Raw genomic sequence first — 20,176 nt, forward strand, 5'->3', positions numbered from 1 at the left:
TTTATATTTTAAATGCAAGTATTTCAAATAAATCACATTTCTCATTACGCTTTGTTAAAATTGTAATATAAAAAGAAAGTACGCCGACAACTTAATGTATAATCTTTCTGCTCCGTGAACGTTTTGCCTTACCTGTATATTACAATTAAAACCCAATAACTATTATCCTTTACACATATTGTCATTTACGGTTATTTAATTATCTGACAATGAGTTATTATTGTGGGTGTATTTTTTAGTGAGTGCATACAGATATATATATATATACGTGCTTATATAATAACTACATACCACAAGGAGTTTTCATCAAGGCATTATAAAGCTATTTTAGTATTGAATCGTATAAGAGGTAGATATGACCTTTTTGTTAATTTAATTATTGCAAACTATGCCGCCAAATACGGATGTTGTTTTGTATGCTCCCCTGTTATTTTTTGCGTTATTAAGACTACTTTCTGTTACTCTTTTCGGCATCTGGAACAGCGAAGAACAATAAAAATAATTAGTTTTTTACTGCGGCTTTCCTGAGGTCCTACGTTTTCCACGCTGTTCGCTTTCAATTAATGTAATTGTTGTTGAACAATAGAAAATCCATTGACTGTCAAAAGTAATAGTTAAAGCAGTGGGTGAATTATTTATTTATTGTTAAGCCTACATTAAGAAGCTTCCCGCTGGAGCTACCCAGTTGGCTCTGAAATTAGTATAATTTCAAACGTACCGAGCAGGCGGTTTAAGTTTTATCGTCGTCGCATGGACACCAAAAGCTTTTAACAACCAATAATTTAAGTTTAACCTCATAAAATAAATGGCCGGCTGAAAAAAAAACCCTATAGGATGCGGTTCTCATAAGAAAAAACAATAAAAATGCCTGGAGCAACGAACAAAAAAATCAAAATAGCCTAATGAAGAGTAATCAATTCTAGAACCCATCAGGTGCATGTCTTAAAGCCTCCCTGCATACGAAAAAGTGGAAAATCTTGTGCTTAATCTGTAGTTGTTTCGGTTTCATCAAAAGGAATTATTCATTTTTGTAATATACATATTAATAATTGAAATTATAATGAAATTACGCTAAAAACTGAAGATTTAAAGTAACAAGGTAGTAGTGATTAGCAAAATTAGCTTTGGTTTTGCAGTTTTGGTCTTTGTCTTGCGAAAATGCAAAACTAAGACCTAGACGAAGATTGTCTTTATATTAACAAGGCCAAAACCAAGACCAAGACCAAATGAACAAGATCAAGACTAAAACCTAGACCGAATATGTAAGACCAAGAGCAAACTATTAATTATTATCTACTTCCGGTGGATTTGAAGCAAATTTAATATATTATTTTCTTGGAACAAAACATTTTTAGTATTTGAAATTTTCAGTCGGCTTTAGGTACTAAATTTTAACACTAAACATAAAAAAGAAACTTTACCACTATTAAAAAAAAGGGATCTACAAGGATGTCCTTGGTGTAAGTGTTCTTTGTTCCTATGTCTGGACAACACATGGTTTAAATATAGAGAGAAGCTTATTTTTTTTTTCAATATTTTTGACGTGACAACGTCTTATAATTCGATGGAGCCGGCTGCACGCACGGAAAAACATGACTCATGCGGCGTTACCTCGCTCTGAGGCGTTCCATATAAGGCTTGAAGTGCAAGCGAGAGCGCGGAACGAGCGACAAAGAGGCAAAATCGGCCCCCGCGTTCGGCAGCGTTCGACATCTGTCTCTCTCCTACTTGAGTGAGCGATGCGTCCGCGTGGACAGCTGCTATACAATAATACATTTCCATTTACCTCCTTTTCTATATCCATACAAAATATCTATCAAACAAATAAAATTAAAATTTTCTTTTAAAAAATGAAACCATTCCATCAGTATTATCTTATGACGTTGTCACGTTCAATTATCGTCAGTAAACCGACTTTACAGACAACCTATTTTTTTACTTCCTTCAAGTACCTTGCACTATTTTGTTCGCTGAAAGGTCAATTTATCCCTTGGAGGAAGGGCCAATTTATGAATTGGAGAAAGGATAAATTCTCGAATTTTCATATCTCTCACAGCTATCGATTATTTTCTGCCATGACAAGCTCTCATGTATGGCAGAAAATTTCAGCATTTAAGACTTAACACGCAAGGCCAAAACTAAAACCAAGACTGAGACTATATCAGCAAAACCAAAACCAAGACTGAGACTATATCAGCAAGATCAAAACCAATAACAAGCCTAAAAGTATTTGAGAAAGAACAAGACCAATACCAAGACCGAATAAGCAAGACCGAGACCAATACCATGACTGGGGCAGGCACTACAAAAGATATTAATATTACTTGAAAATATTGACCTATATTACATTAACAATTTAATTTTGCCAATAATTGAAAATATTGATTGATTGATAACGGGACTGGACTGACCGGATGGTCGAGTCCAATTCTGACTTTAGTTGCTGTATAGTAAAATAGAGAGATAAAGTCAAAACAGGTAGATAATTTGCAACAGTGTGAGAAATGTCATCAGGCACTTGTAGACCTAGCAATTACTTCTTGTATTTCACACCTGACCGCAAAACCATCAAACACAGCTTGCGGCCAAGGAACTTTAACTAATAATCGTCGAGAAAGATCTGTTTCCTTCTCATCATCCGTTCTTTTTTTTTTAAATATAACAAAAGAAAAGATAATGCAAACGTACATATTAAATAGCACCCTTTTATACGTATCTTAAACAGGTTCTTGTGTCTAATAGTTATACGTGATACTTTCGAAATGGTGGAGATTTCTTGCCCTCAACGGTTGGCTGATGGATTATGTTTCTGTAGAGTAGTGAGATTTGGTTCAGTTGCTGTTTCACTTCATTTAGATTTCGCCTTCACTTCAAACTCCGGCAGATTCGAACAAAGCCAGCGGTTTTATTTAACATGAAGGATTCTTTCGTAAACAATTTCTAAAGAAGAATTGTCGAAACGTGGCAAATACATCAAAACAAAACATGACATGCAGTGACATTCAATAGTGTAATTAAACCTTAAAGGAGGACTTAAAAAATTAGTTTTGCACAAAAAATAATTAATAACTAATTGTAGGTACGACACACATCTGCGAACCTTTATTTGGTGACACTGTTATCAGTGCTTTTTATGGAGATTTATGGCATTCGATTTTCACAAGTTTTAGACATTTTTCTATCAATCGGTTTGTTTAAGATGAATGTTTTTTTTTTATAAAATTTATGCATGTGAAAGTGGGAGTTTGTTTATTTGCTACAACTTCACATCTTAACTACTCAACCGATCATTATGAATTTTTGTACATATATTGTCAGGGGTACAGAAAAGGACATAGGGTACTTTCTCGGCATCATCATCATAAGGTCGTTAATCCTAAGACTGCTTGGACACGCACCTCCACTGCTTCCTATCCTGAGCGAAACTTCGCATTTCCCTAAAACTAGAACATCCCACATCCTTAACTATTTACGAACAGTAATCTAATCCAGGTCTACCTCTACTCCTCTTAACTCCTGTTTCTGCCTCTAACATGTCTCTGCTTAAGAAGGTGTCCTATCAACCTATCTCGCCTATTTTTTATTTAACTTCCATAGAGTCCTCTGTTCTCCTATTCTTTCCAATACCTCCTCATTTCTAACCTTTTCTACCCACGATATCCTTATCATCCGCCTATAACATCACATTTCGAACGCTTCTAACCTTTTCTTTTCCGCCGCTCCCACTATCCACGTTTAGCACCCGTACAACGCCGTGCTCTAAACATACACCTTTAACAATCTTTTTCGAATTTCTAAATTAACCGTTCGCGAGCATAGAAGTGACTTCTTTTTATTAAAGGCGACACGACCCTGCGCTATCCTCTGCTTTATATCCCTACTACTCCTTCCGTGCTGACTTTTCTGACTTCGTAGATACCTAAAATCAGCCACTTCTTCTAATCTTTCGTCTCCTATCTTTACATTCGCTCTTTCCCTACTTCTTATTCCCTTGCATACTAGTATTTTTGTTTTAAATTTATTTACTTTCATACAATACTGTTTTGTCAATCCCGCTTCCATTTGATTTAAAGCTATCCCTAACTCCTCCTTGGTAGATGCTATATCATCTGCAAATTTAAGCATACCCATCCCTGTATATTTATCGCTACAATTGTATTGTCTTTAATGATGTTGATCGCGTCTTCGATGTATAGTTTAAAATGTAGCGGTGACAGTGTGCATCCAGAATAAGAAATACTGTTCCGCAGGGATAGCAAATTTAGTGTTATGTGGTCGTCGATGATCATTGACCCGTATTTAGGACATCAACGCGAGCGAAGATTCGGGTAAAACCTATCATGCAATTTTGTATACACGTTGTTAGGGATACAGAAAAGGACATAAAGTACCTTTTATCCAGAAAAGAAAGTACTGTTCCCGAGGGATAGAAAAATTACTTCAACGTGATCGTCGAAGACTTTTAAAAAAATATTTAGGACATCAACACGAGCAAAGCCGTGGGTAAATCTAGTTTCTTATAAATACAAAACGCGGTATATTATTCCTTGTAAACTTCAAGTATGGAAAAAGCAGTAATGCAAAATCAAATCGATTTAAAAAATTTAAATTTTGCAGTAACTTTGCTTTACAGGAAAATTCGGCTACTTACTTGATTTGGTTTCTACAATACATATTAGATAGTGCAATTTCAAATAAATTATTTATATCTGATGATAACCAATTAAAATTTAAAATATAAGTAAGTATATATTAAAGTTATATGTTTTATCCTTTTTGCAAGGTTACTATTTTTACCACATATTGATCTTTATATATAGCAACGATTGAATTCTATGGACATTTACATTTATATAACTTTGTAACGTACATTCGCCTGATATGGATTTTCGACTTATCATTCATATTGAGGAAACCAGCCAACCAGCGTGCTGCGCCGGAAAACAGGAATAAATATTTATGAGAACGTATAACAACCACGTCAATTTCACTTCGTGCCAACATGCGAATATATGTATTAAACAGTAATAAATAGGTACATGCTATTACCCAACACAAAAACCGTATATGAACGCACTCTAATTTCCTGTCGTACCGTCGTCCTTAATTCCTGTTTTGAATGAACTGCAAGGAAACAAAGTAGCGCTAGTTTTATGCACTCAATATACATATTTCCTTAACGTGGGAGTTGAAAATCTGCAATTACAGCACTTGAGTAGGTGTAATTGAAGTAGCACAACATCCAAAGGTAGTTACATACGTAGTAGATACCTGATAGTGAAACAGAAAGATCTCTAAACGTTTAAATCAATAACAAAGATTGAAAAACCAAACACAAATGCGGTGATGTTTGTCAACTGAACTGAGAAGATTGGGACACTGTTTATATAGGACAAACTAGTCGTTCCATAAAAATTCGGTTTAAAGAACACGCAAGTATAAAAAAAACGCATGCTACATTTTTAACGGAACATTGCCTACAAGAAAATCGTAGTATAAATGAAACTTTACTTTCTGTAGTGATGTGACCTTCAGTTTGATCGGCGCAAAGTAGAAAAGAATAGCACTAGGTCAGAGAAGAAAGGAGACAACTCTCGGCCAAACTCTTAATCGGTGAAGAGCGTATAATCCGTACAGTACTGCACGGAAAAATTGACCATTTTATCCACTACAATTGCCTTGCTCAAATTTGCTGTTATTGGTACCAATTACTACTGAAAATATCAACGAGATGTTTATTTATATTTGAAGACATATTAAAGGCTTTAACGCTTGTTTCCGATTCGCACTACTATTCATGATTGAACAAAACTTTTGGCAGGTACTGTATGAAAAAGTATGTTTAATGAACAAGAGTCGAGAGTATAATGAGCTTTTTTCTCCCTACCTACGATTTTGCCAGCGCGCATCCAAGACATTGGAAGGGGAACATAGCTAGAGAATGTAAATGAAGTATAGCTGCTGCATTTAGGGCTTCACACGAGACGAGAGTACGCTTTTATACAAAAATATTTTTACTTGCACATAAATTTTTTTCATCACATCATCTTTCAATGATGTACGTGTTTTTGTCATGATCATACCTGCTGTAGAAAATAATCTTTCAACAGATGTGGACGTAGCCATTATACTGAATAAAACCTTGGCAATCTTGGAAAGTGTAAGAAAAACTTTTCATGCAGTTTCTACCACTTTGAAATATTTTGATTCCTATTTGATCTTTCTAACAACAAGAGTTAACAAATTGAAGTAAAAATGTAAAAAAATAGTACACATATTGAGTCTTTTTTTAAATTTAAGTATTTCACAGATGGTCGCCAGATTTTATATTTTGTAAAATATATTTTTCTCTGTGTGGACCTCTTTTAAATTTTCGATTTCGTAAGATAAAAAAATTATCGAGACTCTCGGGTTGCGCTGTATGTGGTCTCGATATCGCCGATAATATTTTCCAAAACGTCTCGTCTCGGCTCGTCTCGCTTTTCCGAGACAAGAAAAATCTTGCTTTCGTTTGAAGCCTTAGCTTCATTGTTTGTGAAGAAATAAGTAATTAACATGAATTTCTGGAAATAAAAAGACCATTAGATAATAATGAAAGAAGTAGAAGAAAATGCAGATGTTCTAATATGTAACTCTCAATGAATCCCGAAACGCCCTGTATAACAGTATGGGATAATGATTTCCTTTGTCCACTAATAGAAATCAGAAGGATAACCTCATTAGAAACATCCAATAACCGAATCTGCTTCTAACGATCCAATCCTTAACCTTATACAATCACGGGGGTTTCCCACATCAAAAAAGGAACATAATCATGTCGTAGTCGTTCAGATCGACCATCAAAAGCTACAATAATTCAGCTCAGCTCTTTCACTTTCATGCTCCACTTGGGAGCGGTAGTTTTCAGCACCATCGTAGTAACGGTTTAGTCCGCCTATTTACCTGTTGTTGCACTGCTACGGTCCAGTCGAGTATTCGAGTCGATTATCCTTTTACCTGACGCAGTCCTGGAATGAGCGACTCCGGAAACCTGTTGCTCCGGTTGATGGACCGACCGCGCGATGCGATGGTCGAGAGACGACCGGCAGCCTGGTTGCCTGCCTCATTGGTCTCCGTGCCTACTGCGCCTACCAACGAGACCGGCATCGGCAGGTGCAAACCAGGATAATAAGTGGATTTTAAATAATTCCAACCTGTGGATGGCATGCCTATAGACACGACGTCAGTCATTGTGACAAGGCAACTTGGCGTTGCCACAAGCGAAACTGAATATTTTCATTTATAATTCTTCAGCCGTATACCAGGTACCTACCCATGCATCTATCTACTTACTTATCATTTATTTTATAAAAACTAGCAGCAAACTGATGGTAGAGATTGCGTTACGACTATAATTACGATTCAATCTTGACCTGAACTTAAAACAATTCTAATATCATTAAGAACCCTTATAATTTCTGTAAGTACCTATGTTTAATACATAAATTCGTGAACCATGGTCTTTTTAACTGATAATTTCCCATAGTAAAATTTAATCGGATATAACATTATTTTAGATATCTAGGAAGTCCGATAAGTCAGGACGGAAGGAGTAGTAGGGATATAAAGGAAAGGATAGCGCAGGGTCGAGTCGCCTTCAATAAAAAGAAGTCACTTATATTCTCGCGAATGGTTAATATAGAAATTCGAAAAAGATTGTTCAAGGTGTATGTATGGATCGCTGCGCTGTAGGGATGCGAAACATAGACGGTAGGAGTGGCGGATAGAAAACGTCCGAAATGTGGTGTTACAGGAGAATGATGAGGATAGTGTGGATAGAGAAGGTTAGAAATATAGAGGTACTAGAATCAATAGAACAGAAGACTGTGGAAATCAATAAGGAATAGGCGAGATAGGTTGCTAGGACATCTTCTCAGGCATAAAGGTCTAGTCAGAGAAATATTAGAGGCAGAAACGGGAGTTAGGAGGGGTAGAGGTGGACCTAGATTAGATTACTGTTCGCAAATAGTTAAGGATTGCGGGATGTTCTAGTTTTAGGGAAGTGCAAAAATTAGCTCAGGATAGGAAAGAGTGAAGGTGCATGTCCAACCAGTCTTAGAACTGACGACCTTATGTTGATGATGTATAGGTATGAGGTTTTGATTAACGTTAACTTATTAGTATAATTTTGTCATACTTTTAGTGTTTGTAAACATTATAGGCCCGTTTGAACGCTTTCAACTTCATCCTCTCGTTAAAAATCAACCAACCAAGAATAAAAATTTCGTTGGTTTAGTGTTAAAACGACTTTTTGAACCAAACTGTAATTTGGGGTGTTGGTAAGGGTAATATTGAATGGAAAGCCTGTCAGAACGAAGACTTGAACCATGAACAGAAGTGGTTTTTGCTGGGTACCCAGTTGTCCGATACCAAACAGAATCACTATCCGCTGCATCTCTAGTCTACTCGAACCCCAACAAGGCAGAAGATAGGATTGTCCAATTCTTCGTAATGTCATACGTGTGTTGGAGTTACTTCACAAAATCTTTAAGAAAAAATCATAAGGCATACTTCACTTCAGTATCGCTGATTTTTTGTAGGGATCTTCATGGGGAATCAATGGGGAAATCCGTCTATTGCTATCCCCTCATTTGCCACCTGAGGTACACACGCTACATGAGGCATGTCCTCTATAAATTCTAATCAGGTAGAAACCAATTTTTTTCTATGGTTATCTTTATAAAAACAATAGGTGATGAAATATTAATCCATTAGGTAATTCTTGCTTTTTTATCATGAAAGCAGTTGATAACACACCATGTCGTTTGGAATCATCATTTCTCAACGTGTTTCGATCGCCCTTTTGCATAAATAAGCAATAAATTTTTAAACCCCTTTAGAGATAAGAGTGACTTACAACAGGTACTTCACGTTACTGCACGTCATGTAATTTGTGTATTGTTCTAACATTTTGTGAGGGTAGTACCTATCCCTCCATTTACAAATGTAAATCACAAATTACCCGTTGTTCTACCTTATCGTCGGGCCGTGTCAAGCGTGAAAAAATGATAAATTCCGAGCATTTCCCATGTGTAATTGCTGAAGAATGAAATTTATACATAGAACACAGCAGTAATAAAAAGAGGAGGTAGATATAGAAATGAAAATTTTCTTAATAAAACCAGATCTATACTCATTTGTATATTTTTTTTTTAATCATTAATTTAAAACTATTCGTTATAGTCAATCAATGAAAATTTTCAAGATTAAGAATTTATTTTCGAGTTTTACTAATTTTGCTATAGTTCTATTTGATAATCAGGGCCGTAGCGAGGCCGGTTCAAGCGGTGCGGCGCACCGGGGCCCCCGCAGTCGAGGGGCCCCTTAACAGTTTTCTGTTTTCAAAAAATGACTTCTAAAAAAAACTATACTGTTAGAGATGAGCTGAGTCAAACTACGAAATGAACATCATAATTTTTTATTTTACTTTTTTCTATATCAATTTTTGTCACAATACTCCATATATTTGATCAGGTAAATAGTAACATGGAATGCATATATCTCGAAATCGCGAATACTTCTACATTCATGGTTTCCTTAAATTCGTTGATATAATTATCATTGCTACCATAAAAAATTACTAATTGCTGACCATAAATCTATATCACCCGAAACATCACTATAGAATTCATTGCACAAACATCAAGTGCCTGCTCTTATTTCTGAAACGTTTTTTTTTCTCGATTTGATAGCAGCAAAATCATCAATAGTTATATCGACATTTTTTTTAATGACATTTTTCTGATCATCAATTTTAAGAAGGGCCCCTTGCGGAATACCACACCGGGGCCCCGAGCTCATCGCTACGGCCCTGTTGATAATATATATGATGTTTTATTTGCTAGTCATTAACTGTTGTTGCATGGTGGCAGACTTGCAGTTAAATAATTATTATCAGTACTCTACTACAGCATGGTATGGAGTAAAACCTTTTGTCTGACTATACATGATAGTTTACTGTTCCCTGATTAGCTACGTTTTTTATATTAAAACTAACATTATGTTTGGGGCTGTCCTATTCGACTAGGATCTTGTCAGGACGTTGTAGGCTGGAGTGCACAAAAATACTCAATTTTTTGATAAATATTATAATTCAGTCCTCCGGGGCGACATCATTCGACATTCATGAAAAAATATTTCCACAGTGACATTGCGGACAGGAATTACAACAAATACTAGTATAATTTTAACAGGTGGCATTTTCTTTCGGGATTTTCAGTTTCTTTAAAAAAATTAATTCAGTTCTCTTCCACCGAATTGATCGATGATATGATTCTGGACATCATTATTATTTATACCCGCTTTTCTTTCAATTTCTGCATAGTAGACAGTATACACATACGTATGTTCCATGTTGTTGAACAACCTCGTCACGTTTAATAAACCTTCGTACTGCTCATAGTCTATAAAGAAGACATCGATACAAGCAATTATATTTAAAATGTCGCTGTACAATAAGTCAAAACAAAAATGTTTTTATAATACGCACAACATTACACATTATATCCCTCGCGCCAGATACCGAAAGCCATATGGCATTCATGTAATGATAGTGATAATAATAATAAAATTAACAAGCGATTGAAGAGACCCAGCAAATGCTTACCAGCACTGATCTCTTGCTTGCTGCCTCTTCTTTCGCAATTATCGACTCAATCGACATCGATAATCGCATCATTATTCTTGTCATCGTCAAACGTAATTAATCACATTAATATTTGACCCACTTATTGATAGAGATAACGGCACAATTGTTTTTTATTATTAACTAGCTTTTAGCCGCGACTTCGTCCACGTGACTATAATAAATGCAATTGTTAAAACTAACAAACAATTTTAAGAGTAGCCTAAGTCGTTTAAAATTACTTGCCCTCATGTCTATAAAGTCCCATCAAAATCAGTTCAGACGGACAGACAAAAAGTAGCCTATACGATGCCTGATTAATTTACTCCACCCCTAACCTATTTAGTGTCTTTTGGTGGATATTATTTAAATACCAAAAAAACACTAATAATAACAAATAACAATTTATAATAACCAGAACAAAACGAAAACACAAGTAACAAAAAGGAACAAGGAGTGAAACATACAACAAGAACAAAGTAACAGAAAGAACAAGATAATACAACAATAGTAACAATAACAAAGATAACAACAATACAACAGAGTAGATAAAAGCACTTACGAATGGTGGTGATAGCGGTAGACGAGAGACTGTCTTGAGATAAGAAATTTTCGAGTATTTATAGGATAGGGTTGTTAGTAATTTTGATAGAATGTTCTAGAAGGAAAAGTAGTGAGAGAGAGGGTGAAGACACTAGTTTCTAGGAATACACAGAATTAGATAGTACAGAATTCAAGAGAAAGCAATTAAGGGTAAAACCAGATATTAGTATGGGAGTGCATGCAGGTATGGTTGAAGTTGGATTTCCAGGTAAAAGTGATTGAAAGAACAATAGAGTTTAGATTGAAAGGAAACCAAAGTATTTACAAGATAAGAAGTTGAAAAGAATTGAAATAATATTTGAAGTGAAATAATATTCGAAATGAAATATTATTTGAAATGAAATATTAATTGAAATGGAAAAATTAGAAAAAAATATTTACACGTAAAAAAAACAAAAACAGTTATTTCGCCACACCTATTTGCAAATATTTTACATTTATTTTTTAAAAAAATATCAATTATAGTCAACATTTTTTCCAACGCCTTTGGACACGAGATTCTTCAGTCTATGAAAACCATTGATTTACCGCAAATATCACCCTTATCTAACTAAAATCGTTTCGTATTAGAATATTACTCTAACAGAATCGTTTTCTGTTTGGTTTCAGGTGCATTTATACTTCTCGGCATTGCCAGAAGACAAAGTTCCTTACGTAAACTCGGTAGGCGAAAGGTATCGTGTCCGACAGCTCCTCCAACAGCTTCCACCTCACGACAACGAAGTTCGCTATTGTCATGCACTCACGGACGAAGAACGGAAGGAGCTCAGGCTCTTTTCCGCACAACGGAAACGGGAAGCCCTTGGTCGAGGGGTTGTCAAACAACTTCCGGCATCCATGACTTGTGACGCGGTGAGTTACTGTTATATAAATCTAGACAATAAATATGATAAAAGTCTATATACAATGTACGTATTTACATATAAATTCGTACTAATTGCAAGTAGTAAATTAATGAAAAATACAGCAACGGACAAAAGTAATTGGTCCAAATATGCAGACGAATCTAGTACTTAATGAACAGTAGTTTCGACAAAGTTGAAAGCAATGCGATTATCATCAAAATAATGGGCATAATAACTGGCACCATATCGCCATCTATAAGTATTTACTGCTAATTATAGTAGCTATAAATGGCTGATCAAGAACTTAATGTTCTTTATTTAAATGGTTTGCGTGCCTATCACGTATTTAAGTTGCGTTGTAGATTTGGTTTGGCATGTAAGTCCGTGTCATACACCATGAATATCTGCAGATAGTGATATATGTACTAATTGCCAGTTAATTGAGAATAAATATTTTTATCTCAGGGGAATTATGCTCAGGAGAACGAAAAATTAGTAGTCTAGGAGCTAGGCAAAAAACTATAACGTAATAGATAAACTTTATTTCAAAATGTTCGGATGACAAGGTGGGAAGGCTACGTTTTCCAAGCAGGCTGACAACCCATTAGGGACAAGGGGTAGACCCTTACTATAATAAACTTAAAATACATCGCAAAAGAAATATTAAATATTATCTCTGTTAAAAAAAGTAGAAGAACAGAAGGAGTTACGGAAAATAGGACGATAGGACACCTACTCAGACATGAAGTACTAGTCAATGACATATTAGAAGTAGCAGGTTAGGTTAGGGTGTATGTTCCTGTAGATTGGCTCAAGACAGGAAGAAGTGAAGGCACGTGTCCAACTCAGCTTTGGTCTGAACACCTTATTATGAAGATGATAAAAAGAGGAAGGGGGTTAACAAATACTTTACGATTCCCTACGAAGAAGGGCAAGAATTAGGGAAAATAGCTCTTATATAGAACAAACAGAAAAGCTCAAAACCCGAACACCAAAACACGACACTGTAGTTGTCGTGTTTTGGCGTTGGGATTTTGAGCTTTTCTGTTTGTTCTACAACAACCGCCAATGTTTTTCCAATCTTCATAGCTCTTGTATAATTTATAGACGGCTCCTTAATAGAAAGTGTAAAGTTCCTGCTTCTTTACAAATTGTAAAAGTCGACAATAATAAACTTATCTACAAATGAAAATGATATTGAGGTAACGGCTACTTTTTTAGTTCATTAGTTTATTTACTGAGCTCATTCATATACAAAACTTGTTCATCACGAGTAATTGGTTCGATTTATTTATAAATACCTACGTATTAATTTCCCACGTTTGTCCAGAAAATGATAAATATTCTCGATTCAGTGTTTTTTGTCCCAACAAAAAGAGCTCCTTTGGAAGTGCCCCCCTCATTTGTACAAGGATTAGTAACGCGTCGAAAAAAGGCACCGGACTAATTTATAAGGCTTCATGTATGGAAGGTATCTCTACCCGTGTATTCGTTAACGACATCATTTTTTATAGAAATATTATATACTTACATAAATACATATGTGTACATGCATATATGTCATTATAAACGACTAAGGACTAGTCTAAGCTTGCGTACCTTTAGCATGTGTTTGCAAGCAATTTTGTTTTTTGGTCATGCCGCGTTTGACGGAATAAAATATTATCAGCTTGCCAAGAATTTCTGCTCGCTAGATTTGCAATGTTTCTTCACCACCAATTTTTGCTTATTTGCTTTTAATATCTTTTAATTTAAGGATGTTTGGGAGGTATGTCAAAATGTTACGAGACAAATAAAAATTTGGAGGAACGTTCCTCATTCAATTCTAAAACTCCTGTAAAAATTACAAATCGATTCACTAAACCGTTAAAAAGTTATTGAGATTTTAAAAAATTGTAATTTTACACGTCATTTTATGGAGATTCGTTGCTCGAACAGATTAAATTTATTTTTATTAACAGAAAAAAAGCTACCAGAAATTTCAAACTTTTATAATAAGTAACTTGAACTCTGGAGAATCACTTTAGCGTAAGGTTATTCAAATTCATTAAATGGTTATCGAGGAAAAAATGAAAAATTAGCTGAAAATCTCGTTTTTACTTGATAATATTTATAATTGTCTGAAATAAATGCAACTTTAAAGTTTTGATTATTATTTAAACATATTAAAAAGTTTTACGCTCATTATTAATAGAGAATGAAACTAAATATTTATTTGTTTCGAAGTTGAAATCAAGGCATATTCACTGCCAAAAGTCAGTTAAAAATTTTCCATATTATTCGTTATTTCTTATTTTATTCAGTTTTCGGTTAAATTCCAAATTTTCTCTCAAACCGTATACTTTTTTTTTTTAGTATAGTATTTATTTACCTCATGATATGCTGCAAAACCTAATTAATCACGAATTTCTAAATTTATGTACTTTTGTCCCCGATTGTACCTCCCAAACATCCTTGATACAGGGATGAGTAAAACAAACTACCTTAAGAAACTTTTAATAGTTGTTAATATTTAATATTAATGGGAAAATTAATTTAATTTTTATCCACTACAAATTACCACAAATTAGTGAGTCACCTCTCATAGTGGTTAGAGCATTGCTGCTTAAAAGCCAGAGGTCCCGGGTTCGATTCCCGGCGAGGGTGTGACAACTACAAGTGAATTGTAGTGGATAAGAATTAAATGAATTTTCACATTAATATTAAAACAAACTACGTTAGTGCTAAGGTTATCATTTTTATTTATACTCCATCTTTTAATCTACAGCCTCGGTTTTGAAATTTCAATATTATCAGTCAATTTTCAGCCTTATTTACAAAACTCATACAGACATGTATTTTTAAATCTCGTTTACTTTTCTATGATATTCGTTCACGTTTAAGTCTAATTCCAACCGTGGTTCTAAGCTTCGCCAATCTCAGTCTTGATATTGATCATACACATAACATATTTGATCTTTTAATCTACAACTTTGCTTTTACTATTGATGTCATTCGTAAAGCGTTACCAATCTTTAATTTAAAAGTTCGCTTAGCTTTTCTACGGTTTTTATATTGGTTTTGGCCTTATAAATTTAATTCTAAACTTTCAAAATATCGTAACATCGATCCTAACTTTATTTTCTTAAAGACTTAATTTCACCAGAATTTACTTTACTTTCATTCATACTCTCTTTTAGACTTATATTTTAAAGACTGGCTTCACTTTCGTATCATCTTGCCCACAATTTACAAATCCAATCTTAATATTGGTCTTTCGCGCTCAAGAATATTTTAATCTACAAAGCAATATTTTGGTGTACAAAATTCTCCCAAACAAGGAAATTAAATGGAATTCTGTGGAAATAAACTAGACAAAACATTCTAATCCAGTCTACAAACTTGTGTGCAGATGATAATAGTGTTTTGCTTTGTTCTCTTGAATTTTCGAACCCTATATTACTTCCATAGGGGCTTATCAATCTAATATTGACTGTGGTCTTAAATCCACAATTTCCACAATCTTTGCTCTTCACTTTCTTTTGTTTTACATTCTGGTCTTTGCATTTTGTGTTTTATGTTAATTTACAAACTGTATTAGTTTGTTCTTTTGTCCTTAACTTTACAAATCAAATATTAATCTTGATCTTGCAATTAGTCCTGTTATTAGTGTTATCTGTCTGTTAAGCCTTTGTCTCATTTGTAAATGTCCTCTATTAGTCACATATTTAGCCGGAAAAGTCAAACTTAGGTTTTAACCCTTTAATCCAAGTTTTGATTTTTGAGACTTATAAAAATCTCTATCTTCCAAAATAGTTTTGTTTCCTTATCGCTACAATAAATCAGATTTGAACAACAGCCATCTGTTACGGTTCTAAACGACCGGAAGTGACTGTTAAATGGTTACGTGCGAAAGGAAGGTCCTTTATGTGTGTGTACACATATATATATATAGATATATATATATATATATCTATAGAAAGTTTCCTTTCGATAACCATTACGACGGCAGTAAAGCTCCACTTCGTTTAAAAGCTCGTTTTTACGCGAGATATCGATTTAAGAGCCAACTTAAATAACTTACTTCCCTTTCAAAAAGCTCGGGCGCCAAGAGACGACGATAAAGCTGTTGGCCGGGAGGAAAGAAGGAAAACTACTTAGTGCACTTTCTGTCGGTCTGTGTGTGTGTGTGTGTGCGCGAGTGTGAGTGTATAAAGTAAAACTGTCGGACGGAAACCGGAACCTCTCTCGATTCGACGATAAATCTTAACCGGGTGTCTCTGAAGTCTAAATTACGAGCCTAAATCACTAACTTAGCGGAGGATTGAGACTAAAGAGAGAAAGCGTAGTCGAAGGATAACTTCAAGAAGAATAATAAATTTATCTGAAGCTTTTGATATTTCTTCATGCGATAATTCATGTCTTATGAAATTTTCCAAACTCCACTTAATTTTATGGCTCTACAAACTTTACGAAAAACTGCAATTGCCACATATCATCTGTCATTTCTCAAAATTTTGTTTCCTTATTGTTTAGGTTCTTGAATATATTTCACAAATTTTCATCGACTTGACTTAAGACTCCTTTTGACAATTTTTATAACAAGAATATGAATCATAAATTATTAATTTTATCGTGAACCCCTGAAACCACCCTGAATCACTGAATAATTGTAACCCCCTTTTTGAAAGAATCCTACAACTTGGTTAGTTAATGATTACATTCTTTTTGTAGAAAAAACTTTTACGGTGCTGCCAACATTCTCTCTTGGCGGATATGCTAAGGTTACGGCAGGAAAAAGACAACACAAACGTAGTAAGTGTGTATTTATATTGGCAGCATTGCAATATTAGAAGCCAACTTCAAGGAGGGTGTCGTAACCTGCACTTTTATCAAAATAAATTCGAGAACGATTATTAAAAGTGTATGATTAAAAACTGCTCTGTATACTGGTGTGAGTCATGGACGATGAATGAGCTGAAAAAAGTTAAAAAAGTATTCGAGGTGTGGTGTTATAGGGAAATGATGGATAGAGTGGATAGGGCTTTCCATTATATACCACCCCCACCAACATCCCGAGGTGTGGTGTTATAGGGAAATGATGAAAATAGAGTGGATAGGGCTTTCCATTATATACCATCCCCACCAACATCCCGAGGTGTGGTATTATAAGGAAATGATGAAAATAGAGTGGATAGGGCTTTCCAGTAAATACCACCCCCACCAACATCCCAAGCCAGATTAAGTCCCGCTCAAAAAGTCGTTTAAACACTAAACCAATGAAATTTTAATTCTTGGTTGGCGGATTTTCAACGAGAAGGTTGAGTTGAAAACATGCAAACGAGCCTATATTGTTTAAAAACACTGAAAGTCTGCGATGTGACAAAATCATACTAAAAAAATTTTTTATCGAAACAAGCTAGAGAAACTGTAACAGTTCGGTCATACTGACGTATTTTTGTGTTGAACAGAAAAAGTAAACATAAGAACTGTATCAAAGTAACAAATAATTTAGTACAGTAATCAATAAATAATACAAAGTAGGACAAATGACCTATTCCAATACAATCTTAATTACCACCAAATTGGTGTTTATATTTTCTTTTTTCTCTGGTAAAAGGTGCCGAACCCACCAGGTACCGGATACAAACCTAGTACCCGATACATCTCTAGTTTAGGTGATTACTTAGCTTTCGGAAGGGACACCGGTTCTATCCAGGTCCATCTGATCTAGTCCAAGCTTTTTTATGGTTTCCTTGAATCACTTTAGGAAATGCTAAGGTAGTAATATTCCGCAGATTGTCTTTCACTTCTCTTCTGTCTTCATTTCATTTGTCTGATTTTTCTCATCCCATCCGCCACCCATCCATTCCCACTATTCCTGAAATATAACAAATAAAAAAGTGGCACAGAGAAAGAACTACTGTACAACTACTATAGCAATTTCAATTTCAACTAAAACATGATAATATCGAGAATAATTTTTTGACCCCCGTCTTTACTTTGCAAAATATCATATTTGAGGTTACTGTGTCTCTTCTCAATTGCAGATTCTGAGTAATTTTGGTATCCCTTCACTTCAAAGATTATTTTTATTCTTCAAATTAAATCCTACACACCCTGTGTACAATGGTAATACGACGTCAAAGTGACGAAACCGCTGTCATCACACAGATACGTCCTTAATCCTGTAAGAATGACAACTTATCCCCATTCTTCCTGACACACCCCATTCCTTCCACCGACTGTTTGAATAAAACGTACGACGGGGTAGAAGTTGGCAGCAATCTTTCCGGTTGGATAAAATTAAAAATGACTTTCTTAACAAAGTGCCTTTATGGTCATGGTCGGGCGCTTTCAGTTCGTTTTCGTTCCCCCGCTCTCTATCCCGGTCCTTTGGAAAGTGCTCTAATGATGGCGCTCCTTTTGAGTTTAAAACGGTATGGATTAATGACGCGGACGAAACTGACTCCTGGGACGACGTTTAAGCCATTGTAATACGTAGTTGCATTAACCTCCCTATTCACGAGAAAAGGACGAAAACCTTTTATAACTTTCGCCACGGAATGTTGTCATTAAAACTATATCAGCATCGGTTATAATAGCGGAAACAGTTAAAAGAAATTATGGCTTCAAATTTAAACATTTCTGGGGTTTCATACCTCAAAATGAAATACATTCCACTTACAGGATCATTTTATTGTCAAGGCCCTTTTTGTTAAGAATGGAGAGAGGTATCGAGTTGAAAATAATATCAGACACTAAAAGGTCTATGGTCTCTTAAATCTTATAGCACAAAACAGAAAAAGATTAGGTCTTTGAAATACATTTTTTTGATAATATAATGAAACCAAAGCTAACGTTTCGCCTCTTGGTGCGAGGTTTTATCAATGCTAAAGTCGGCAAAAAATCATGTTTATAATATGTAACATTTACTAGACTTCTGGAAGCTCGAAAAGTAACAACCAAATAGCTTATAGAAGTCTAGTAAGTGATACAAGCTATAAATAGGATGTATTTGTCAAATAATAATATTGTAGGGTTGTTAAAATTTCCCAGCAAGAGGCGAAAAGTTGGTTTTGAATTAATAAAAAGCCTTACTTTCTATATAAATCTTAATTTTTTAAATTGAGAATTAAGGAAAGAAATTGATGCCACATATCATCATCATTATATAGGCTCGCCAGTCCTAAGACTGGTTAGATGCCTACCTCAACTCTTTCCTATCTTGATAATCTTTATATTTCCCTAACACTAGAATATCCCACATCCTTAACTATTTGTAAACAGTAATCTAATCTAGGCCTATCTCTACTCCTCTTAACTCCTGTTTCTATTTCTAATATGTCTTTAACTAGTCCTTCATGTCTGAGAGCGTGTCCTACCAACCCATCTCCTCTATTCCTGTTGACTTCCATAGTTCCCTCTGTTCTACTGTTCCTGATATCTCCCCATTTCTATTTACCATAATTTATTAAAAAATTAGCAGACGGGCTGCCCAGGAAACTATAGATAATCCTTCCACATTAAATCGAATTAAACAAAAATAATAAACCCAGCGTAGGTGTACTGTATATAATGGATGTAATGCTTAATCTCTTAAATCTCTCTAACATTTATTGCGTTTAATAAAATTTTAATTTGCGGTACTTAATTTGTTCTTTTAGTGTGTTACACGCTCAAGTTGTGTAAAATTATTCATTGTCGTGTCACGTACTACGTGATCCTCATTCAGCATTCATACCGCAATTTTGCTTACATATTAATAAGGCTTTTTACTTGTGTATGCAGAGATTTATATTAATTTTATGTGAATTTTAGTTGATTATTGATTTAGTAAGTAAATCTTCACGGATCTCAAGGTTTTCTAGGTCATTACAGTTATATTATTGTTAAAAGTAACCACTAATCGTTGTAATAAAAGGTGTTTTTCTTTTCTTAAATTCCACAAAGAATTTACTGAACGTTAAAAATACGATAAATTTTTTTTGAACAATTTATAAGAAAATTTTTTTAACGTTGAAATCAGAAATTTGGATACTTTGTATCAGAAGTACGTTATATAGTCAGTTTATTCTAAAATAAT

The 20,176-nt window shown here is 34.7% G+C and overlaps 1 protein-coding gene across 2 annotated transcripts in view; it reads left to right on the plus strand.

Annotated features, from left to right (window-relative positions):
- LOC108733536 (protein espinas) overlaps window positions 1–20,176 on the plus strand; it is a 137,797-nt gene that overhangs the window by 108,255 nt on the left and 9,366 nt on the right. The window contains exon 4 of one of the 2 annotated variants that reach the window (XM_018464715.2): window positions 11,876–12,118. The exons of the other annotated variant lie outside the window; for it this stretch is intronic. Within the exon in view, the coding sequence (XP_018320217.1) occupies window positions 11,876–12,118 (243 nt within the window). The remainder of the gene's footprint in view (window positions 1–11,875; window positions 12,119–20,176) is intronic. 2 annotated transcript variants of the gene reach the window in all.

The sequence above is a fragment of the Agrilus planipennis genome, unplaced genomic scaffold (assembly GCF_000699045.2).
Source record: "Agrilus planipennis isolate EAB-ADULT unplaced genomic scaffold, Apla_2.0 scaffold44, whole genome shotgun sequence".
In the NCBI taxonomy this organism is placed as follows: domain Eukaryota; kingdom Metazoa; phylum Arthropoda; class Insecta; order Coleoptera; family Buprestidae; genus Agrilus; species Agrilus planipennis.